This window comes from Anguilla rostrata, chromosome 3 (genome assembly GCF_018555375.3).
Source record: "Anguilla rostrata isolate EN2019 chromosome 3, ASM1855537v3, whole genome shotgun sequence".
Taxonomy (NCBI): domain Eukaryota; kingdom Metazoa; phylum Chordata; class Actinopteri; order Anguilliformes; family Anguillidae; genus Anguilla; species Anguilla rostrata.
The window spans coordinates 43,882,681-43,904,499 of record NC_057935.1 but is presented as its reverse complement, the minus strand read 5'-3'; the positions used below and the strand labels follow the sequence as shown (position 1 = coordinate 43,904,499).

Sequence of the window (21,819 nt, the reverse complement as noted above, 5' to 3'; positions counted from 1 at the left end):
ATTGTAAATGCATTGAGAATGCGAAAACTAATAACATAAAAAATGCGACCACTTGCACTTCAAAATGGAACATGTTTGTTTGTTTGATTGATTGTTTTGTCGGAAATGACAAGAAGATTGCAACGAAAATAAATAATAAGTAACGTTATAGCTTTGGGCCTACATCAAGTGTGTTACTATGGTAACCGAACGTAAACAATTCATTCACGAGAGTTGAGTTCTGTGTGTGAACGGTAAAGAAGGCTCGAATACCGCATTACAACTTCTGTGGGGAAGGGAACCTGTTACCGCATCGGAGGCGGCTCAGATGCGGTATTAGCTGTGTGAAAGGGGCTTTAGTAACTCAGAGGGGCTTATGACAAAGGATATCTGTCGCATGCACCTCAATGTATTGGGTGACTTCTTATGCTCTGTGGATGATCAAGATGCCTCAGTGCTGGAAAGAAATGCTGCAACCAAGTGAAGGAAATACCCTTATTTAATAAGGTATAAAACAGCAGTCTCAAGCAAAGGCATTTTGTTAGGAATGTTTAAAGTGATTTTTACAAATGACGCAATAAATACATTTCTGGTGCCTTCAAGAAAACTCCCCTTTGTCATCAAATTTATTCAGAACTGTGAAATTTGAAACTGAGATTTGTATCATCTCATTGAATCAAATAAAGATGAAAACATTTGAATGAGCAGGACCCTGGAATCCTTGTTCTCTAGAAGTATGTGATCTAAAGACACCTGATTTTCATCTATACGTTTATAGATGTAATATAGTCATTACGTCTATAAAATTTGAAGTCTAACGGGGGGGTGTCTCGAATCTTGGTCTGATTAATACTTCTCTTAAATTAAGATTTATGTATTTAAATAGCCATTTCAGTTACGGGTCTTGTGTATATGAAACATTTTTTTGGTTCTGTACCACATGATCCGACGTTGTGGCAAACTGAGCAAGCCTAAAGGGTGAAAACAAAAACCTGCACGTACCTCTTCACTCCAGGAAATGGGAACCCCTTGCTTTTCTTTAGTTAATAAAGCCTGAAGCGTAAAGGCTGCTTATTACGCTGCTTATTACAGAGCATTCGGCTGTAAGTACCAGCTGCTACTACAACTTTTTTATTGTTGAATATATAAAGCGATATAGATTTCAGAAATTAGCAATGCTGCTGCTGATTATGCGCCACCCAGTGGGGCCACCAGCCAGGCAGCACTAACAAGACCAGATTTGATCCCAGACCGCGGGACCCATCTGCGCACTAGAACGGTGCCTTAACAGGACAGGCTTCCCAGCAACCCCATTTCCTCCTTCATCTGATGTCCCCTTTGCTAGATAACTGGCAAGTTGCTTCCAAAAATTAATTACATAAACAGCGTAATAGTTTTTTTCTTTTTTTTAAATCCTTTTTTAAAAATCAATTTGGACTATTTTGAACTAAAAACAGCCAATAAGCCTGTTTTCTGGAAGCACTTGACATGGTCACACACATCATTTAATCCACTGCGCTTAACGTTGATGCCACATCCACAGTACTCTCAGTAAGAAAAAACTCAAATATTAATTCAGCTGATGGCTACGTACTCTTGTTTGAATGTATGGTACTTTGGTTGTTTCCGTCACTGCCATTGTAGATAAGAATGAATGTTGAGTTTTGGCAAACGCATCAGGCAAAGCTTAGCGAGCCAATTATTATTATTAGCTCAAGCCTCAACGAGCATCTCATGGGAGAATTAATGTTCAGGGTTACTCACAAAGGTCTATGAATATTCTCAAGGCTGTGAGTCTGGACTTTTTGACTAACCGTTTAGTGTAGATATCTAAAAAACAGGTCAAGTTGCCTGTTAGCCGTGAATTTGTTTTCAAAACTTAAAATAATTTACTCCCAGTTTTATAGCTTTTTCCATTACAACTCTCAAGATACATTCTTATGATACTTGATCTTTTGATCTTCTACATAGACGTTTTTATGGAGCCAGACTTGCCAAATTTTCACTCAGGCAGAGGTCCAGTAGTATGGAACAGTTCACTACCTTCTCACTTCGTAGTCACTTATTTAATACTTAAAAATATCTAAATCTGTTCCTCTACAGCATAACACAGAATGTTGCACTCCATGTTTCCCTTTAATTTCATTCCGTAAATTGCCATATATATTATTTTATTATTAATAAAATACGCACTAAGCTTTGCTTTTTCTCAGAGTAACAGTGCTGTTGTATGAACATAGCGCAAAAACTATTTTTTTTTTTTTTGGGTTTGGCATTTCGGCTGATGCCCTGGGGGCACAGGTGTTAGTTTGAATGGTGGTGGCACATGTCTGAGGTACTTGGCCGGTGGGGGATTGGTCCACAGTGTCAAGAGAAATTGGTCCACTGAAACACCTGCAGTGGCATCCACAAGAACATCTGGCCCCAGAACTCAGTCCATGCAGGTGAGTCCAGGGAGGGGTAAGTTAGATCAACACAAGAGAAGAGGAGGGGAGAAGAGGTTGGAGGAGGGGAGTAGAGGGGCAGAGTGGATGTTGAAAAATCTTGGTAGAGGCAGCTGCTCTAGCCCCACAGGTCCTCTGTCCTCCCAAACTTGTAGATTAGTGTGCTGAAAAACAGGTCGACAGACCTGATTATAAAAACAGAAAAGCTGACGGACAATTGATCTGTTGGCTCTTACACAAAGTGTGTTCATTGTTTGCTTTTCACAATAAGTTATACAGAATCAGCCCCTTTGTATATGCGTCCGTCTGTATATATGATTCAGAGTGTGTGTGCATGCATGCGTGTGTGCATCGGCAAGAGACAGAAGAGGGAGAGAGAGAGGGAGAGAGAGATAGAGTAAGATCACTCACCTGAAAAATATCAAGGCGTTCTGAAAAAACACTGCAAGCCCAGGGTAAACATCCCTCTCTGGGAACAAAAGAAAAAAACATAAAAATGAGTACTTCTGAAACAGGACATACAGATCCCCCCCCCCCACCTTCCCCCACCCCCAAACACGTCACCTCCTGAATTTGGAGACTCTGATTGGCTCAGAGTCATGTAAAAGGAAGCTGTGGTCGAAGGGGCTCATCGTCTCTCTGTGATGTTGTGATAAAACACCAGTGAGCAGCAAAATCAGCCTTTGCCCAGCCAAGCAACATGGTTTCTGTTTTACAGTGATGCATCCTATGACTCATATTCACATGGAAGCGTATCACTGAAACACCAGGCCTTAACACTCACACCCAGCTTGCCAGATCAAGAAAGAACAACTGAAAAAAAGGACCATTTGTATGCGTTATCTTGGATTTATATCCAAACATTCTGTCTACATGTACATGCTGCAACAATGATTTCCATAGTGATTAACCAATGCACATTGCACCTGTCCCTGGAAACAGTAACCAAGTTTGTGCTGTCACAGTGTACAATAGCTTATGTGCTTGTGTAGAAGGCTGTAAGGTGACGTTGTCATTAGATATTTTTCCTAAAGCCTACTAAACCAGGACTAATCAGGGGAAACCTCCAAAACATCCCGTGTATCACTGTAAAGAAGGAAGAACTGTCACGACACGGGTAGAGACTCAATCGCAGACCACGGCAGAATTCTCTGTTCAAAACAGTTTATTCAAGGTCAGTTCAAAACAGCAGGCAGAGACAAAATCCAGGGACAGGCAGAGATCAAGCACGGGTAAAGACAAAGCAGGCCGGCAAACAATCCAAAAATCCGTAAGGCGAAATCGAGGTCGGAATAATCGAACAGAAGTCATACACGCAAAAACTATCATATAAAACAGGCTGGGATAACACACAGGAGCAATCTGAGACGAACTGACAAACTAAAGTGAGGCATGCAGTCTTAAATAGGCAGAGGGTAATGAGGGAACAAGGAACAGGTGAGTGGGATAAGGGGTAACAGGTGGGGGGCGGAGTCCAGAGCACATGGTGAAGAAAACAAGCCAACCCACATGTGACAATACACACTGACAGATAGGGGGAGACAAAAAACACAAATTCCATGAGGGAGTACTGACAAGAACAGCCACACTGCTAACCATAGAGAAGAAAACTGCAGTATGGCCATACTGCTACCCATAGAGAAGGAAACTGGGCAGAACAGCCACAGTGCTAACCATAGAGAAGGAAACTGGGCAGTACAGCCACAGTGCTAACCATAGAGAAGGAAACTGGGCAGTACAGCCACAGTGCTAACCATAGAGAAGGAAACTGGGCAGTACAGCCACACTGCTAACCATAGAGAAGGAAACTGAGCAGAACAGCCACAGTGCTAACCATAGAGAAGGAAACTGGGCAGTACAGCCACACTGCTAACCATAGAGAAGGAAACTGGGCAGTACAGCCACACTGCTAACCATAGAGAAGGAAACTGGCAGACAGCCACATGCTAACCATAGAGAAGGAAACTGGGCAGTACAGCCACAGTGCTAACCATAGAGAAGGAAACTGGGCAGTACAGCCACAGTGCTAACCATAGAGAAGGAAACTGGGCAGTACAGCCACAGTGCTAACCATAGAGAAGGAAACTGGGCAGTACAGCCACACTGCTAACCATAGAGAAGGAAACTGGGCAGTACAGCCACACTGCTAACCATAGAGAAGGAAACTGGGAAACTGTGCAGTGAAGCCAAACTGCTAACCATAGAGAAGGAAACAACAGGACCTGTAATACCAGTCCAGCATGAAATGAGAGAGGACAGCGTGCGAGCAGGCACACAGACTTACTGGGTGCTGAAGATGCAACGTAGGCCCCAAAAAGGATCCACATAGAGGCGATGAGAGAGCCAAACATCATCATGAAGCCAATGAAGAGCCAGAGACGTGCCCCTGCAAGACAAAAATCACACACAGTATAGATATTGACAGACTTTGATCAAAATTCTATTTGAATATTCGTTTTTTTTTATTATTATAACGATTAAATTATAATAAAATATGTCTCCTTAAATTTCCATAATTACTGCCCTGCCATAAAATGTATAGGATACTTTTAGGTGTTTCTGGTTATGTGTGTACTGTCCACAAAGGGGACAGAAGGGCACAAAGACAAAGGAAGGTAACAAGCTGCTTAATGATTTTACATAAATCGCTGATGGATAGTGAAGAAACAAAAAGTAGGGTTGCTTTTTTACTACAGATAACAACTATTATCATGTGTCACAAATGCCTGAAGTATACAAACACTTTGAATATCACACCACAAAACAAAAGCAGTCTAGATCATGCACCAACAGTCTCTATCATGCATACAAACCTAACAATTAAATCCTTGTTCTCTATCGACCACACTATTATAATCCTGTAAGACCAACCAAGGGAACAAAATAGGCTACGCAGTGATAAAAAAGGCACTGAAAAACAGTCAGTTTGGCAGCCTGTATTGGCACAATCCACTTAGTGATTATTTTCAAAAAAACAAGACGATCTAGTTGGTTAGAGGCAAGGCAAATGCTGTGCGTTTTATTTATTTATTTATTCATGTTCCTGCTGAGGAAAAAACATGCCTCGCTTGAACATTTGTAGTGGAAATGCAGAGGTATTTCAGTGCTAGCTTTGCAAACAGTTCTCTCACCACAGGACAGGATGCCATCCCGCTGCCAGTGCTTGCTGTCAATCATCTCATGCGGCAGGACATTAATCTATGGTCATTTTTTAACATTCAAAACCTGATTGGCTATGCACCAGTGACAGGTCATTCAGACACACAAACAAAAAGGTAATTCAGATGCCAAAGATAAAGTTTTGAAACAAAGACCTTATTACACTTTTTTGTTATTAATTTTCTTTCCTATTTGAGGGTGATTCGTTCTTACGGTTCATCATCAGATTCACGTTTCCGTCTCTGGTTATTCGGTTTGAAAAAGCCGCCGTTTGCCACTTACCAGTGGAGACTAGCTCTTCAGACTCGTGCTTTGTGTTGTGGGTAGTATTTGCTTCATTTGACTTTGTATATTTGACCCTATTTGGTTTGATTCCGATTCCTGTCCAGCCCTTCTACATTGTTTGCTCAGTGATTTTGCGTGTCTGACCATTCACTCTTGTATTCCATTCTGATTCTTGCCTAGCCCCTCTGCTTTGTTCGCTGATTTGATTTCGTGTGAGACCACTAGCTCGTTCTCGACCTCGACTCTCGTTTTTCCTTCTGCTCACCTCATAGCCAATCCAGTTAATGAGTGTGTTCCCAGCTGGACTACAAATCCTTCCATCGGGACACTACTTTGTTATACTTTGTTATTTTTGAAGGTAAGGCTGGGAGGAATTTAAATCTCTGTTGGGGGTACGCTATTCGGACAATTGCTTCTCAGACTGCAGACTGATTGCCTCAGTAAACCTTCAAGCGCTAGTCAGGCTTTAGTTAGTTCTGGACGGGCAGATAAGGACTGGAGTTACTCATCGGTCTGCAGTACATTTCCTGTACCCACTCCCCAATCATTTCCCTTATCATACAACCTGTTACGGTCTGACCCTGGACCAGGTCATAACAGCTCTTTTATGGGCACAAGATAAGCCTAACAACACCCTCAGACTGGAGGAGGCAGAAACCAGGATGAGTCATGGGGTAAAACAGATGGCCAGGACAAGGTCTGCTCAAAAGGTCCCCCCAGACACCCCTGGGTTAGACCGGAACCTAGCTAAAACCAGTACCTACACTATGCACTGAAAGAAAGCATTAAATAGCTGGGGATGATATGATAAATGAGGTGGAGTGTGAAAAATATCAACTGAAATGCAGGGGATATTGTATGTTATACATAAGCAAGCACACTGAACCATTATGAGATGGTAAAATGAATTCATGACCACATGTATGCATGCAGGGGAAAGTAAAGCATATTTATAGATATGTATGCCTACATAAGTGTTTGGATTACAGAGGGGCCACCACCTTGGACCTCCATTGAAAGGTATCTAGAGAAATGATAGGTACCATCATAAGATTGCGTGGCATCACACAAACATCTTACTATCACTAGATTATGGTAGAGTATACTATGCAGTTTCTGTTTTCCTGGAAGAGAGGGGCGTCTCTTGGTGGTGGGTGGGGTTACTGTTGTTACAGCCTTATTCCTGGCCACACCTTATTTGGGCATACTAAGGGAATTGTGGAAGGCTTGCTCAGGGTTGCACTTAAGGGGAGTCCAAAGAAACATTAAGGAAGAATCTGCTTAACAGTTCTCCTGGTACCATAGTCATTGCCGTATAGAATCATTTGGTTATGTACTTTATTGGCAAACATGTTTAAGTTCATTTTCTTTAGCCAGCATGTCATCCTGTATTCAGCTGTAGGTACTGAATGTGTTCATATTTGCTCACAGACTTAACCAAAGATTATTTGTATTGACAAACCATCATGTTTCCACCTCATCTTCTATACAGCTTTACAAATAAGTAGAACACAGTTAAACCCACTACAGTTGGTGTGGATGTTCTTAAGTGCAATGGTATCACAGGCACTATTGTATATATACTTTGGTCTCAGAGTCAGCCCCCAAATCCGCACTCGGAGCTAGGTACAAGCCGCAAGAGACTTCCGAGTTGCAGCACTAGATTCCTTAAGGGAATCTTAAGTCTTAAGGGACCTCTGACTGCTGCGCCAGATACAGGCTCAAAACTGAATTTCTAGCAATAGTTTACAGGTCTTAAAGGGCTTCAGAGTACTTAATTAGGTGACAAGTTTCAAGATTGAGCCTCTAGCAGCCTATTCTCAGTCAAAGACTTCTGAGGCAAAGCCAGAGGGGGTGCTGGTGCCAGAAATGGACTCCAGGATGCAGGTATGCTGTCCAGCACCAAAGCATACACACCGGTTTATCTCTGGGCTTCTCATCTTTCTCTAGCACCATTCAAATCTCTTTCTAACAAAATGTCCTAAACATTCCAGTTACATGTTTCAAAAATGAATGTCAGAGTCAGATAAGCTTGTTTTTCCTTCCTGCAACAAAACCCAAATCCTTACATACATTTTAGTGTAGTTCATTACAACAAAAGGGTACATGCACATATGCATGATTACAAACACCTCCATTCCAGAACAAAGAGAAGAGAAGCCTTTTCTTTACCTGTCCGGCCAAAGCAGCCCTCTCCATAGGTATCCCCCCGAACCTGGCCATTGGAAACAGCATTAATCCTGCAACACACACATACACAAGGACTTCAACAGGACTTCTCAACATATTCTGAAACCGCATGTTCTTCCCTAATGCAATAACAATTTGATAACAGTAACTCCAAAATGTGTTCCTCAGCTTCATCTGCTTTGTATGATCTCAAATTCCCCTTGTGCCAAGAGCAACATTTGCCATGTAATCAGCCGATCCAAAGAAGGACTGGCGAACACACAGTACATCTCCACAGATTCCTCATTCTCAAACAGCGGCATTTTGACACAGCTGTGTTTACGAAGGCTCTCAGAAAGAGTGCTTCATCTCCCGACCGCGGACTCAGTCACTCACATGAAGAAGGCCAGCGTGGAGAAGACGCCGCACGTGTGAAATGCGTGGTTCAGATCCTCCGGCTTCGGATAAGACACTGCAGCGTCTATCATGATCCACCAGCCAGTGAAGAACTGAGAGAAAGAGAAAGAGAATTAGAACTGAAACTGTCACAATTTCACAACATATTTAAGTACCAATGAAAACGTAATCACAAGATCATCAGACACCCCTGTAATGAGAGAAAACAAAACAACACTAATGTGTAGGCAAACTACAAGTGAAGGTCCAGCCTCCCATCCCCACTGGCATGACACAGGGTCCCATCAATCCCCGACAATAACACCAACTTTGTTACATCATGCACAAGTGAGTGATTCGAAAATACCACCCTCAGCCTCACTGCCACCAGTCCCCTCAGAACATCACCTGGCTCCACAGACCCTGTCGCCAGCCTTCTATTCTTTCTGCTGAGCCAAGCAGCCAGCTTCGCCTGCGCAAAAATAAAACTGAGCAAGCACACTCTCCCCTTCTCTGACACCTTGTACCTTGCCCCACCAATATACACCTGCCTCGAGAACTGAGTTTCTAGCCCCGCACACCAACCCCTTACTATCCTCTGCAGACCCTCCGACCCACCACACTCAACAAACAAGTGCTCAACTGTTTCTGGCTCCCCACAGAACAAGGAACCCACCCCCACAGTTGGATCAAGGTGTGCCACATGTCCTTGCAATGCCCCTGTGAGTAATCCTCCACTGTAGATCAGCAGTATGCTTCTCTATAGGGGCCTTATCTGTAATCTGTAAGTGGACGGCCATGACCCTGTTCTGCAAGTCCACAAGGCCCTGTCTACCCTCCTGCAAAGGGAGATACAGCAACACTGCTCGAGTCAAGTGCTGCTCTAGTCAAGCCTGATCAAAAAAAGTCCATCAATCGTTTCCACAGTTCCTCACGTAGACCCCAGGGAAGCTCCGCCTGAGCCAGAGCACAGAGGCTGCCAGGATATTTCAGACCAAGGCTCTCCCTCAAAACGACAGAAGTGGCAACAACCATTTAGAGAACTTGGCAATAACCTTGCCAAACAAACCCTGCCAGTTCTGCTCTTAAAACTCTTCACTGCTAAGGAACATGCCCACAGAATTCATCCCACTCTGAAAAAGTGTGGTCCCTCCCACCATAAGCCCAAGTCCACCTCATTATCCCCAACAGCATGGGTCTCCTGAAGGAAGAGCACATCTAACTTCTGCTGAAATGCCTCTAAAATGAAAGCCCTCTTCATAAAATTCATTTCCATGCCTCCAACTCTGTTCATTAACGCAGGAACTATTTACAAGGCATGAAATAAACAAATGGTTTTTGGCAAGTAGCTAGTGGAATGCAGAAGAGTGAGCGTGTGTGCGTGTGTACAGGGATGGAACACCATTCTCGGTTTCTCAAATGTACTACAAGGCTTGAGGGCCAAATTAATATCCACAGGGGGAGGGTGTAGAATAGTTACTGGTTCACAAGCTAGTGCATCGTGGGAATGCACGCAGTTCATCTACCGTGCGCTCTGTGTGGGTGTGGGCAGCACATCATCGGCTAGATGCGCATAAACACCCATCCCAACCTGGCCAAAAATAACATTACAGTTTCAGTTCTGTAAGGAATTCCCCATCATCCAACCAGAACGCAGCCCTCAGATTAGACGGATTTCTGAAAAATCATTAATTGTGTCCTCGAAACTGGGTATGAGATGACTCTGTGGGTAAGTGCGTGTCATAAATTAGTCTGTGCTGAGCTGATAATGCAGTTAAGTTCCCCACCCAGCTCAGAAATCTGCTCTGAGCAATATTCAAAAATTGTCAGGTCATACACAACATACAGTGTGCCAAGCATGCAAATCTCAGCCTTAAAATTAACATCCAGAAAATTCTGCTTGGTCCTTTCAGTCTCTGAGAACATTTTCTATGGCATGTAGGCCATTTCATACATTAAGACAAAGTCTTTCATCTGTAACTGAAAAAGAACATCTAAAGTGATGACATCATTCAGATACAACTCCTCAATGTATGAATGGTTTTTTAAATACAAGAACACTGTGTAGCAAGAAATTATACATTTCTGGAGTCTTGATCATAATATTTGACATAATTAAAGGTTTAGAGACTTGCTTTAGTTTCATCTGAACAACAATCTCCACTAAATTGTCTGAATATTCATATTCTCTACAACAGTAAAAAGGATGGGTGTTGCTTGGGGTAGGGTAAATTTGTCGTAGGCTAAAGTATTACATGTCACACATTAGAAATCAAATGAATAAATAATATTTACGGTGAGGACCAACACACTAAAACAACTTCTGGTGGGACCACACAGCACATCAACAGCGGAGAATAGTTTCAACATCAAAATCAGAAGGAACGTGGCGCAGAATGCATTGAGCCACAAAGAACAGTTCCGCAGATTCAACAAGCAAGATGACTGAGCACCTACCCTACACAGACCAGAATCACTGTCCTTTCATTTTCCCTTAATAGATAAAAAAAGATTTTCTAATCCGGTTTTCAGAATGACACATCATGCGAGACCAGGAAGCGCACTTCATGTGCTGTTGGTGGAGGGCAGATATGAACAAATAAAACTGAGATGGTGATGCGTGAGCAGAGGTGGTGCAATCTCTCCTGTCTGTATGTGGTCATGCAGGTGTGTGCAAGTGTGCCAGAATATATGTGCTTGTGAGTCCATGAGTGTGAGTATGTGCGCATGCTAGCGAGTATGTGCGTATGCTTGCGTGCATTCAATAGAGAGCCGATTGTGGAAATCCCCCAGTGAGAGCTCACAATGTCATTTCCTGCTGAACATTCTCTCTCCATTTTGAATCACTCAACCCGTACAGTCCTCTGTGCCTTTCTTCCTCTGGCACTACTGCAGTCTCCCAATTACTGTTGTTCAGACAGATCTCCCAATCCTTAAGTTAGTCTCTTTACACAGATCTCACGTTCGCTCTTACCCAGGGAAGGCACTTCCATGCAAGCACACTGACACTTACACATCTCACACATACTGCTCATGCCCATGTATGTGTCCACATGTGCATGCACACACACACAAGCATGTTGTCTCTTACTAACATAGACACACATTCAATCAATCACTCTCACACAAAATGTGCACGAAAACTTATACACTCTTATACCCTCGTACAGGTGCACACACACACTCATTCACATTCCCCGACACACGCAGTCAAACTTATACACACAAACGCACATCCTGTCCAACACTCACCAGCACTCCAGCGACAATGGAGGCCACGGTGTTGCGCCTCTCTGCCCAGTCGATGCATTCGCACTCCGGCCACCGGAAGTTATCCAGGAACCCGGCCATGTCAGCTCCAACCCCACAGCTCTGCCCAGTACAATCACAGATCCCCCTTTGCCTTTCCTCACAGCTTCCCTTCTTCAGTCTGCTCTACTCCTCTAGCCCCGGGCACTGTCCCTTTGCCTGGGGTCAGTCCAATACAGTTTGGCTCAGCCTGGCTTGGCTCTCTGCTTCTTGGCTCTGGATTCTGGCAGCTCTGCCTGCTATAAAAAGCACAAGAGACCGATGAGACATCCCCATCATCACTCTGCACATTATTTTGTCCAGTTAAAATCACATAATACTACAAATTAATTTTTGTAATTAATTACTGAAGACTTGTTCAGGAAACAATATTTATCTATAAAAACTAACGTACATACATCTTTTGCTAAATCTTGTCAATATTCGACGTGTTTGAATATCTAGATATAGGCCTAAATATTTGGAGCAGTAAATGTGGCTCGCAGTCAACCCTGAGTCAGGGAATGGTAGATTTACCAAGTTAAATGAAAAGTTCTCTTTCTAGGTTTTTTGAAATATTGTCACTTTTAATGTATGTTTAAATTGGCCCAGATTATTTCTGTCTGCAATGAAGGTTGTTTCAGATATTTAGACCAATTTCTAAGGACCTGCTAGTGTTGTGCTGTTTTGCAACTCCCCTACAGATTTTGGCTGCCCTTCATGTGAGCATACACATCAAGATACATGCTATAAACAATCTCAGCTTTCCTATTTCTTTATTTCTCCAATCAAAATAAAAATGGTAATGAGTGTGTTAGTAATGGACAGCTATAACCCATGAATTGTAGATGGTTTATTGATTGCAATGAACCATATAACTGCAAAAAGTCACAATGTTGAACATTGTCTTTTTCATTGCAAATTGAGGTAAAAATCAGGAAGAGTAAAGTTTTCATTGGAATATCATTGAAGTGCCACAAAGCAAAGTCCAAGGTCTGACACTCACCAAAACTATTTTGCAGTGTCAGAACACATCAAACATATAAGTCTTAACAAAACATTCCTCGTAAACATGCTCCTCATAAATTATGAGACTAATGATTAGAATCATACAGAGAAAACTGGTTGAAAAAAATGTCAATATTTTGTCAACAATTTTACATAAAAGATACCAAACCAACTAAGCACTAAAGTTCCATGATCAGATTTATTTTATTTTTTAATTCGGCACTCTAGCAGAAGCACAAAAAAAAAATCTCAAGTGTGATTTTGAAACTCATCGGATCTATTTGCCGTCATTTGTTTCAAGTATTCTTGCAATTTAATTGTAATTATTTTATTTTTTTTAATGGCGAACATATCGCTCAACCCTCCTCGGTAACGCGTTGCATGTTTGCTTGTATTTTTGCGTAGACTGCGTTGTTGCTGTTCTCGTTTGTGTTGGTATTAATCAGTTTATCCTTCAGGGTCCAAGTTGAACTATGCGGTTGTTCCTTGCACTTGGAATGGTACTTCTCTCCAGGGTTTTCGACACACTTGCTCCTGGTTATGGTTATACACTTTGTTGTACGTCGCTCTAAATAAGAGCGTCTGCCAAATGCCTGTAATGTAATGTAATGTAATGCATGTATAATTACTCGGTTTTTCCATGGGAAAAGTTTAACTTCTGAGTTCCGGTGAAGTAAATCTAGCTAATCTTTGATTGTGCTACTGATCTGTTTTCGGATTTAATACTGTGGGGTGTATATGCTAGCTTTCAATAGCTAACAAAGTCGGCAGTTTGAGACTCCGTAGTTGACGTAGGTCAGCGACATGAAATCAAAAGCGAAACAATGTAACGCGGTAGCTATCAGTCTTCGCATAAACATCGGCCATTAACTGAGCATTAGCTAGTTAGCTAAATGTACAATAATTAACTAAATGACAACGACCCACCGGAACCATACCTTTTGGGTTAACCTATCTAGTCTAACCGATACACCACTGCAGCTAGACACAATTTCTGTTGTCCGTACTCGTGTTCGTCCAATGTTAAGTATAAATGAATACCGGGCCAAAGATGCTCCCGTGCAAAATATTACAGCTAGATAACGTTAGCTCGTTTCCTTTCTGGCAGTATAGAATATGGGTTGCAAGATTCTTGTACTTTTCTGTCTACATGGACATGCCATTAGCTAATTTCTAAATTAACGTAGCCAACGGAGTAGTCGAACTCATTTTCCACAAACTGTTTTCCATAACAATTTACTAACAAGCTCAGTTTGGACACTCGGAAACAAAACATTACCTTCAACAAACCGTTTTTCCCACCAGAAAGTCCCTTTACCTTTATCCAAGTTCCGCTTCCTGAAACCGTTCCAACCAACGATTGGGTAGGACCGCATACGTAAATGACGCAACGAGTATGGGAATCCTATCAGATCAGGATAAACGCTAGTGTGTCATCAGCCAATCAAATTACACCATGCTTCCGCACAATGTACATAGAAAGAAGACAAAAGGCAACTGCGACATCTATAGGATGTTAATGTTGTTCCATTGTATTTTCAAAATAGACTACTCAGAGACAGTACACAATAGTCGCTTCACCGTTCATTACAATGGTAAGGCTTATTAACACAAAAGCGCTACGAAAAAGTTGTACGTAGGTCCTTATTGAAAAAGCATGCTACGAAAATTAAGTCAAATAGCATACAAGTTAAACATAATAGAAAATACAGAACAAAACACAGAACAATACAGTTGCAGCTATAACGTGTATAAGTAAGGCATAAGTTCTGTGGTGTAGCGCTCGTCTTTCAACACGATCAGAAGCATTTCCCCTAAATGGATACATTCGTGTGTTTATATGTGGTGCTTTGAGTGTGCTTGTATCCGTAGGTGTGTTTGAGGGATTCAAAACAAATTCAGTTACCCTACTGTAAAATAAATATGAGCTACATTGAATTCCCAAAAATACTTTAAAAAAAAAAACATATTTAAGTGTATATGGTCTGAAGGTAGCTGACATCGATATTTACATTATGAGGTTAAATTAATAAAAATCCAAATTTTGTTGGACTAATGTTGTTTTGTATACCTAAAATCGCTACATGCAACCTTTTGCACACTATTTTCTGAGGTTTAGTTCCTAAGAAGATGCAAAAGCTTTAGTCGACACAGCCTACACCTGTGAATCTGCCCGAGATAGCAAGAGTAATCTAACCTATTTTTTATGGGCGTTCCAGGCCCGATTCGAGGACTCCGCCCATATCAAAGTTGCGCTTCTTGAAAACAAGGGAGCAGGGAAACTCTCACAAGAACTCAAATCGATAGGGAGGTGAAAACAACAAAGGCTTATTAAGTAACAAAGTAGCTACACTACGCGCGTTGTGCGAAGAGTGAAAAATATTCGTCTGAAAATGGTGTGACTGATCGTGAACGGTGAGTTTACTACTTCGAGGTCTGGGGTATTTATTAATAAAAAATATATGGAATATTTTAATGCTAAAAGACAACGACAACCACAAACAATAAATTCAACACGGAGACCTAAAATTATCGATTAAGTTTACCATATGTGCTCGGGTAACGACAGTGTCACGAACAGATTTTTAGGCACGGTTATTTAAAAAAAAAAAAAAAAAATCCCAAAAACTGTTGCTCGTTATCCTTTCACATTACAGCTGTTGCCGTGAGTTGTCGGCGTATTATCTTTCCATAGTGTCCATAACGTAAGAGTTCGCGCAAGAGGATACGTCTCCCTGGTTGCAGAACCATGTTTAGTGGCAGTAGGCAAAATTTGCTACTTTAATATTAAATTGAGGAAATTATTTCCATCCGTAAACAAGTAATGTAAAAAACTAAAGCGTCTCTTGCCAAATGACTCAGCAAATGTATATCTGGCTTGGAATTTTGACAACAGGAAGAGAACATTTGCGTACCAGGAAGCTACAGTTGTTGGGTGTGGACGGTTCTGGGTGTAGACCACACTAAATGGGGGCGGGGTTGGGGGACGGGCCAAATGACATCTTCCATATACGTCATGACTGTTCCACTGAGGAGCAGTTTCCCTATTCATTGCCTTAACACAACCTTATCGCTTGTGAGCTGAAATGCAAGACTGATCCTAGATTGGAACTCCTCTTCTGAGAGTCTGTATGAATATGAACCTGGGTGTAAGGTTCTCTTCTCTTATCAGGGATGGAGCCACTTACCCAGCTTTCAGACCAGAGTATGTATTATTTGAAATCCAGATTGAACTCCTGTGTGGAACTGAGGAGTGAAGAATAAACAGTTCTTTGACCTTATGTTTATAAGGACTAAGGTGCCAGTTAAGAGCTCTACATAGAAAAGATATCTATGTCTTGATCAACACCATCTCTTAGGTGAATAGTGCCCAACACTAGGTGCTTCTAAAATTTTAAGAGTGGCAAATAAATGTTATACATGTATGCATTGGCATGTAGACCTATGAATTCAACTGCTTTTATTTGTCAAATATTATTTATAAGACCACATACAGTCTGCCTCAATTGCAGGAAAATGTATTATTGCGAATTAACAATGAGGTAGGCCTAATAATGTATGGAGACAAATTGTTGTCAAACATTTGCATAACATCTCTCTTCCCTCAAAAGTGCCTGTACACCACCTCTTGCAGGTGCCTGTTAGCAAGTCCTCATGGGCTAGCTCAGCAAGTGAGGATTCCTAAATATCTGTTGAGATGAGGATACTTTTACCTACAATGGCTCTTGTAAAATCTATTTAATTTTTAGGAATTAAAGTAGCACAAAATTTGCAGCACTTTCAGAATTTTCTGGCACGTATGACCCATTTTTTACTCTTGAGACACATGACAATTACTAGCTGAGAGCCATAAACGAATCCACATACAGAGTGTTAGTCACCAGATTATTGACAAGCATCTGTGCATTAACCAACAAACAGTGGTTTTGCATGTCTCATGATCAATATGTAGTACAAGCCAAGACAGTCCACTGCCATGGTATCCAAGGTCACTGGCCTTGGGTTGCTTGTAATATATGTTAACTAGGGCTACAGAAAGTGACTCACAAGGGGATGATTTTTTCCCCCCTGATTTTATTTGTCCTGATTGATCAGGAAATAATGTTTTTTTCCACATCATTAATGTCTCTGGGACCCAATAGTATTTTGGCTTCATTAGGAAATGTTCTTTCTAGCTACTGGCTGTCATTGTGCAAAAGCTTTTGGTGTGCGTTTAGGTTCTATCCAAGTCCTCTGCCTCTGACAGAGAAGTATTGATGAATCAGTATTTCTGGGGGGAATGTCGGATCTTTGAACTGGCATCTCTGTTCCCTCTGCCAGGTTGCCGCTACGTGGCGAGGAAGATCAGAGCTGCCATCAGGGGGGAGGAGCAGCCTGAGAAGCCCATCAAATCGGCATGTAGCGCAAGCAAAGGTGAGAAAGCTACACCCCTCAGCTGGGAATGGGTGAGGTTGGGGGGTAGCACAGATGGATCTCTGGATGACTGGATTGACCTTTTCCAAAAAATAAATAAATAAATAAATAAAAATAAAAATTGGCCCAAACATTATGGGATGGTAGGGCTTAATCAATCCCCTTAATAGGCGCATTAGGTGGAGCTACAGTGAGCTATTAATCACAGAATATTTTTGAACATTTTTTCAAGCGCATATCTTTATGGGCCCACCCCACTGGTTGCAATACTGCAGGAGAGTTAGTGCTGATTAGAAGAGAGCTGCATCTCTCACTGATTGCACCCTGTGAGCATCTGTCTTACTGTGGGGAGGAGCTAATGCTGTGGTAACCCATGGAGGCCCAGCCCAGCATAAATCCACCCTACCTCGAATCTGAGGGGAGATGAGGCCAGTATTATCCCAGCTTCACAGTTATGGCCGTCTAATGACTTAACATGAACGTGTTTTTACAGCATGTGATCGTAGCATGTGGTCTGTGCATTCCAAGTGCCCCCCCACACCCCTTGGATCTGTTGTGCATGGAAGAGGAATCTGATGATCTATATCAAAAGGGCTTATGTGGGAGAGGTTCTAGACAACCCCCATCTTGTACATCTGCCTTCCAAGACCAAATAAATGAACTTTGTCTCTTGTTACAGTGAGAGCAGCAGCAAACTAATGGCACAGCTGAAGCTTAAGCCTGTGATATCTTCAAAGAGCCTAGATCATGTAAATTCTGACCTGTGTATATTTGCTTTGCATCTCATTGACTGTCTCTTCTGAAACACTCATTCCCATTTGTGTCCTTATATAACAAACTTCAGAGATGCCACAAGTTTTTGAAAGTTCTCTGCTAAAGATCACATCACCCCCTGGAGAAGTAATTAGTGCCATTATTTCCCTTGGTTGGAGACCTTGGTCTTTAGCTTAGCAAAGTTAATTGTATCTTTCCTTGCAAATCAGCCAGGGAGGACCACAGTTTGAAACGCACCGCAAACCTGGCCCTGTTACTCTTAATCAAGTACAATTCTTAAATGCTTTTTCCATTTACGGTATTTGATTTATTGCTATATGCATTTCTGCCATGGACCAAGGTTGGCATAGTCACCTTAAAGAAGTGCTTGAATAATGTAAAGTATACACCTGCTGGTCTGGGAGTGTTGTAAAAACCTGTTTTTGTTTTCTTCCTGCTGGCAGCGTGGAAGGGGGAGGGCTCCCGGCGTGAGCACAGCGTTCAGGACCCCATGTTCGAGCCCAAGCCTGAAGGAGCTGCTCCAGCCCAGAGCGTGGAGGAGTGCAGGTCCTGAGGGTAGAGCAGAGGGCGACTGACGTGGGGGCGAGGAGAGGACTGCAGCCTAACCAGGCTCTGCCCATCACAGCCATGGCCTTTCAGCCAGAGAGAGCCTCTGTTAACTTTCCAGTCTCTTTAAAATCACTGAATCGGCCAGGACCAAAAGTCATCACCCCCAGACAAGTCAAAATATAATTTCCATTAAAAAATGTGAAAATGATTAAATTCTTACCTTCCCCTTTTCCTCCATTCCTTATCTCCATCTCCTTCTTTGTCTTTTCCTTCTTTGTCTCTCCCTCTCTCTTTCCTTTCCCCTTCCATATATCTCTCCTCCCCTCTCCCTCCCACCCTTGCTCTCTCTGCCCCTCTGCTCCTCCCCCACTAATTTGCCCTCTGCTCTCTCTCTCTCCCTGGGCTCAGAAACAGGACGTGGTTTAACAGCAAGGCATGTGAAGGCCTGGGCAGAACTTCTCCACAGTGGGAAATGTCCAAGCCTGAAGACAACCCTTTGGGTCCTTGCTGTTGTCATTGTCCTTTGTTATTAATTCTATGTGTAGCTATTATGATTTGTAATGATCCTCAATAAATAAACTGGACTTTAATGCATAGGCCTCTTCTATTTGCTTTTGTGGTTTGTGTGATTATGTGTGCATGTGTGTTTGTCACACCTGGATCAAATTAGTGTTCTTAATTCTTTAAATTTTCTGCAGATTTCTGGACCTACTGTACCTACAGGCATATTATGCTATGCCTAAGCTTGCCTCTTCCTATTTATCTGACATCCTGCTCCCTTGGTAACCAACCATCCCACCAGGTACCTTAGAGCTGCTAATGTCAGGCTCCTCCACACCCCCAGCATCACACCTTTAGAGCCTTGGTGATTTGCAGCCTTTGTGCTTTTTCCAGAGCTGCTCCACAGGCTCCACAGCTATGGAGTGCTCTCCCCACTCCTGTCCTGTTCTTCTTCCATTGCTAAAGCTTTCTATTCTGATCTCAAAACTCACCTCTTCAGTGTGTCCTGTGAATAGTTGCTTTATCTGCAAAGCCATTAATGCTCATGTTGTGAATTTATTGATCCTTTCTTCTGGTCTCCTGTTAGTCTGATTGTCTATGTATTTTCCTGTCCCTGATAACTATGCAGCATCTTTGTTAATGAAAAACACAAGAAAAGTACTTTATTATTACTATTATTATGATTTAGCTGGGGGGTTCAGAGTTGAGGCTGGAGGCGTAAGGTTGCTATCACATTTTCTGACTGCTTTCATTTTGTACCAGCTGTGGAGTTGTTTGTTTTCCACTTGAAAGCTCTTCTATCATCCTATGAAAGCATCCTGCTCTCAAAGCATCTTGGGCCAGGGATTTAACAGGAAAAGATGTTCAGGTGTATGCTATCTACCATAAGCCGTTGGAAGCAAACCATGCTGTCAAGCCTCGCTGCAAATGAAAAAATCCAGTTCTGTCATATTTAACTTCAGAAGAGTAAGATAGCTGATAATCACAGCCAGCTAAGAATAATTCTACGCGCATTTTACCGGTTAGAGGCTATGTGCTGTTAATTTTGAGTCATTGAAGAATGATTATTGTGAAACCTCAGAGCATGTTGGTAATAGGCCCAGTTACATAATGGTGCTGATACATTTCCCAGTAATGTTTACACAGCAGCAAGCCTTTAAAAAGCCTCTCTCAAGAGTGCTTTTTAAGGTTGTCTGCTGTATGTTTAATCACTCGGAAGTAATATTGTTGTTGATGCTGAGATGAAAGATTGAAAGAAGGGTCCTGCTACATGTTTTTGTGTAGCCCATTGGGGACACACAAGCAGTTTCAGAGCTGTGATACTGGGAAAAAATGGAACTTCTCTCCTTTAACCTCTGTCAGAGCTTCCTGCTGTCTTTTAAAGCCTAAAATCCTCCATCCATCCACACACATCCTTATAATTTCATGACAGATCTAAAAAACATTAGTTCACCACCATCAATATAACAGAAATAAATCTTAACTTTAACCCAAATATTCTACAATGAGCAAAGCAAAAGAAAAAGCAAAGTGAAAAACATACAAAGCTAAAATGAGCTGTATGCATTTAACGTGGGCCAGTGAGCTGTGCGATGGGTTGAAAGTTGATTTTATGTTTTGGCCCAAGAAATGGGAGCCAACACATCTGAAAGTGACAATTATCAATTTTCTGACAGCATCTATTCATGTGGTATCTTGAACAATATTGGATGAAATACTTCCTGAAGACAGTCTCAGAAATCAGTTTTTTTAACCCTGAATGAACTGGAACTGGGCCTGTTCCTGACTTACTTTAAATCCTTTCCTGGGAAAAATTCAAGATAGCTAACTTCACAATTGCATCCTTGTAAACCTGGACATGTGAGCCAAAAATCACAGACTGGAGCTAACAATTATCGTATGTGAAAGAGAGAGAGTGAGACAGTTGTGTAAAAGCCAGCATTGAATAAGTGGCTGTCAGCTGAGTGAAAATGCAATGCAGAATAAGTAATGAGATGAGGGTCCCTAGTAGGGGCACTGGTGACAGGAAGAGGAGCCCTGGAGTGGTATTCATTCATTTCTAATGTCATTCTTCCCCCCTGCTCATATAATTATTAAAGACAGGGTGGCCTTTTACAAGGCCTGCTCTCAGAGTCTGAAGAATCTTGTTAAACTTGGTTCACAGGCAGCCACATATAGAGCCAAATCATAGCCAGCTGGTTGACAATGAATGTTGGCAACCATTTTGGGGGGGGGGGAGGACAACTGTCATTCACAGTTTTGCTGTAGGAGACACCCATAAAAGGGGTCAGAAACAATATAGTATGCTTACATGTCCAGATTACAAGGCATTAAAAAATAGTTATGGAGCAACCAGCCACATGTAGCGAGGGAACCACAAGAAAGAGAAAACTTACATTTTCAGACTGGGAAATATAGATAATGGCCAACGAAATACAGCATAATGCCATATTGCAGTATAGGAATACAACACCAACGGAGAAGACAAAAATTTGGAATGACATCACATGCAAAATGTATTCATTGGGTACATATAACACAAAAAGCAGCAGAGAATATAAAGAAAAGATGGCATGATGTTAGGCGGTGTACAAAAGAAAAAGTTTATGAGGGTAAAAGACAAAGGTTGTGGTCCAACTAAGTAAAGAAAATTAACATCGATAGAACAACAGGTTGAAAATTCCCTGAAAAATGATCAAGTTGTGCAGGCGAAAGGAATAGACATGGATGAACTTGTGATGGGAGAAGGCCACAGAGCGTGTAAAGATAAAACTGTATTCACAATTCATTATAGGCCCAATAATGATGGCATGCGCGGAACAATTGTTTAAATTGTTTGCGATCAGAACTGCGT

The 21,819-nt window shown here is 41.9% G+C and overlaps 1 protein-coding gene and 1 long non-coding RNA gene across 6 annotated transcripts; one reads left to right on the top strand and one right to left on the bottom strand.

Annotated features, from left to right (window-relative positions):
- Positions 1–1,932: 1,932 nt before the first annotated feature.
- Positions 1,933–14,172, bottom strand: LOC135250943 (transmembrane protein 50B). Of its 5 annotated transcripts, none has more exons than XM_064327800.1 (7): positions 14,047–14,172; positions 11,685–11,980; positions 8,433–8,545; positions 8,040–8,107; positions 4,691–4,809; positions 2,835–2,878; positions 1,933–2,587 (listed from the first exon to the last, which is right to left on the bottom strand). In XM_064327800.1, exons 2-7 carry the CDS (start codon positions 11,781–11,783, stop codon positions 2,542–2,544), a joined length of 489 nt encoding a protein of 162 aa, XP_064183870.1. In that variant the 5' UTR covers positions 11,784–11,980; positions 14,047–14,172; the 3' UTR covers positions 1,933–2,541. The 5 variants fall into 5 exon arrangements, with proteins under 5 accessions (XP_064183870.1, XP_064183869.1, XP_064183874.1 ...); XM_064327799.1 differs by having other exon boundaries at positions 14,008–14,148; XM_064327804.1 differs by having other exon boundaries at positions 2,835–2,892; positions 4,708–4,809; positions 14,008–14,147.
- An 805-nt stretch (positions 14,173–14,977) lies between these two features.
- On the top strand, positions 14,978–19,058 carry LOC135250944 (uncharacterized). Its single transcript, XR_010329045.1, has 3 exons — positions 14,978–15,143; positions 17,049–17,141; positions 18,359–19,058. It is a non-coding gene; the product is annotated as an uncharacterized LOC135250944 (long non-coding RNA).
- Positions 19,059–21,819: the final 2,761 nt, after the last annotated feature.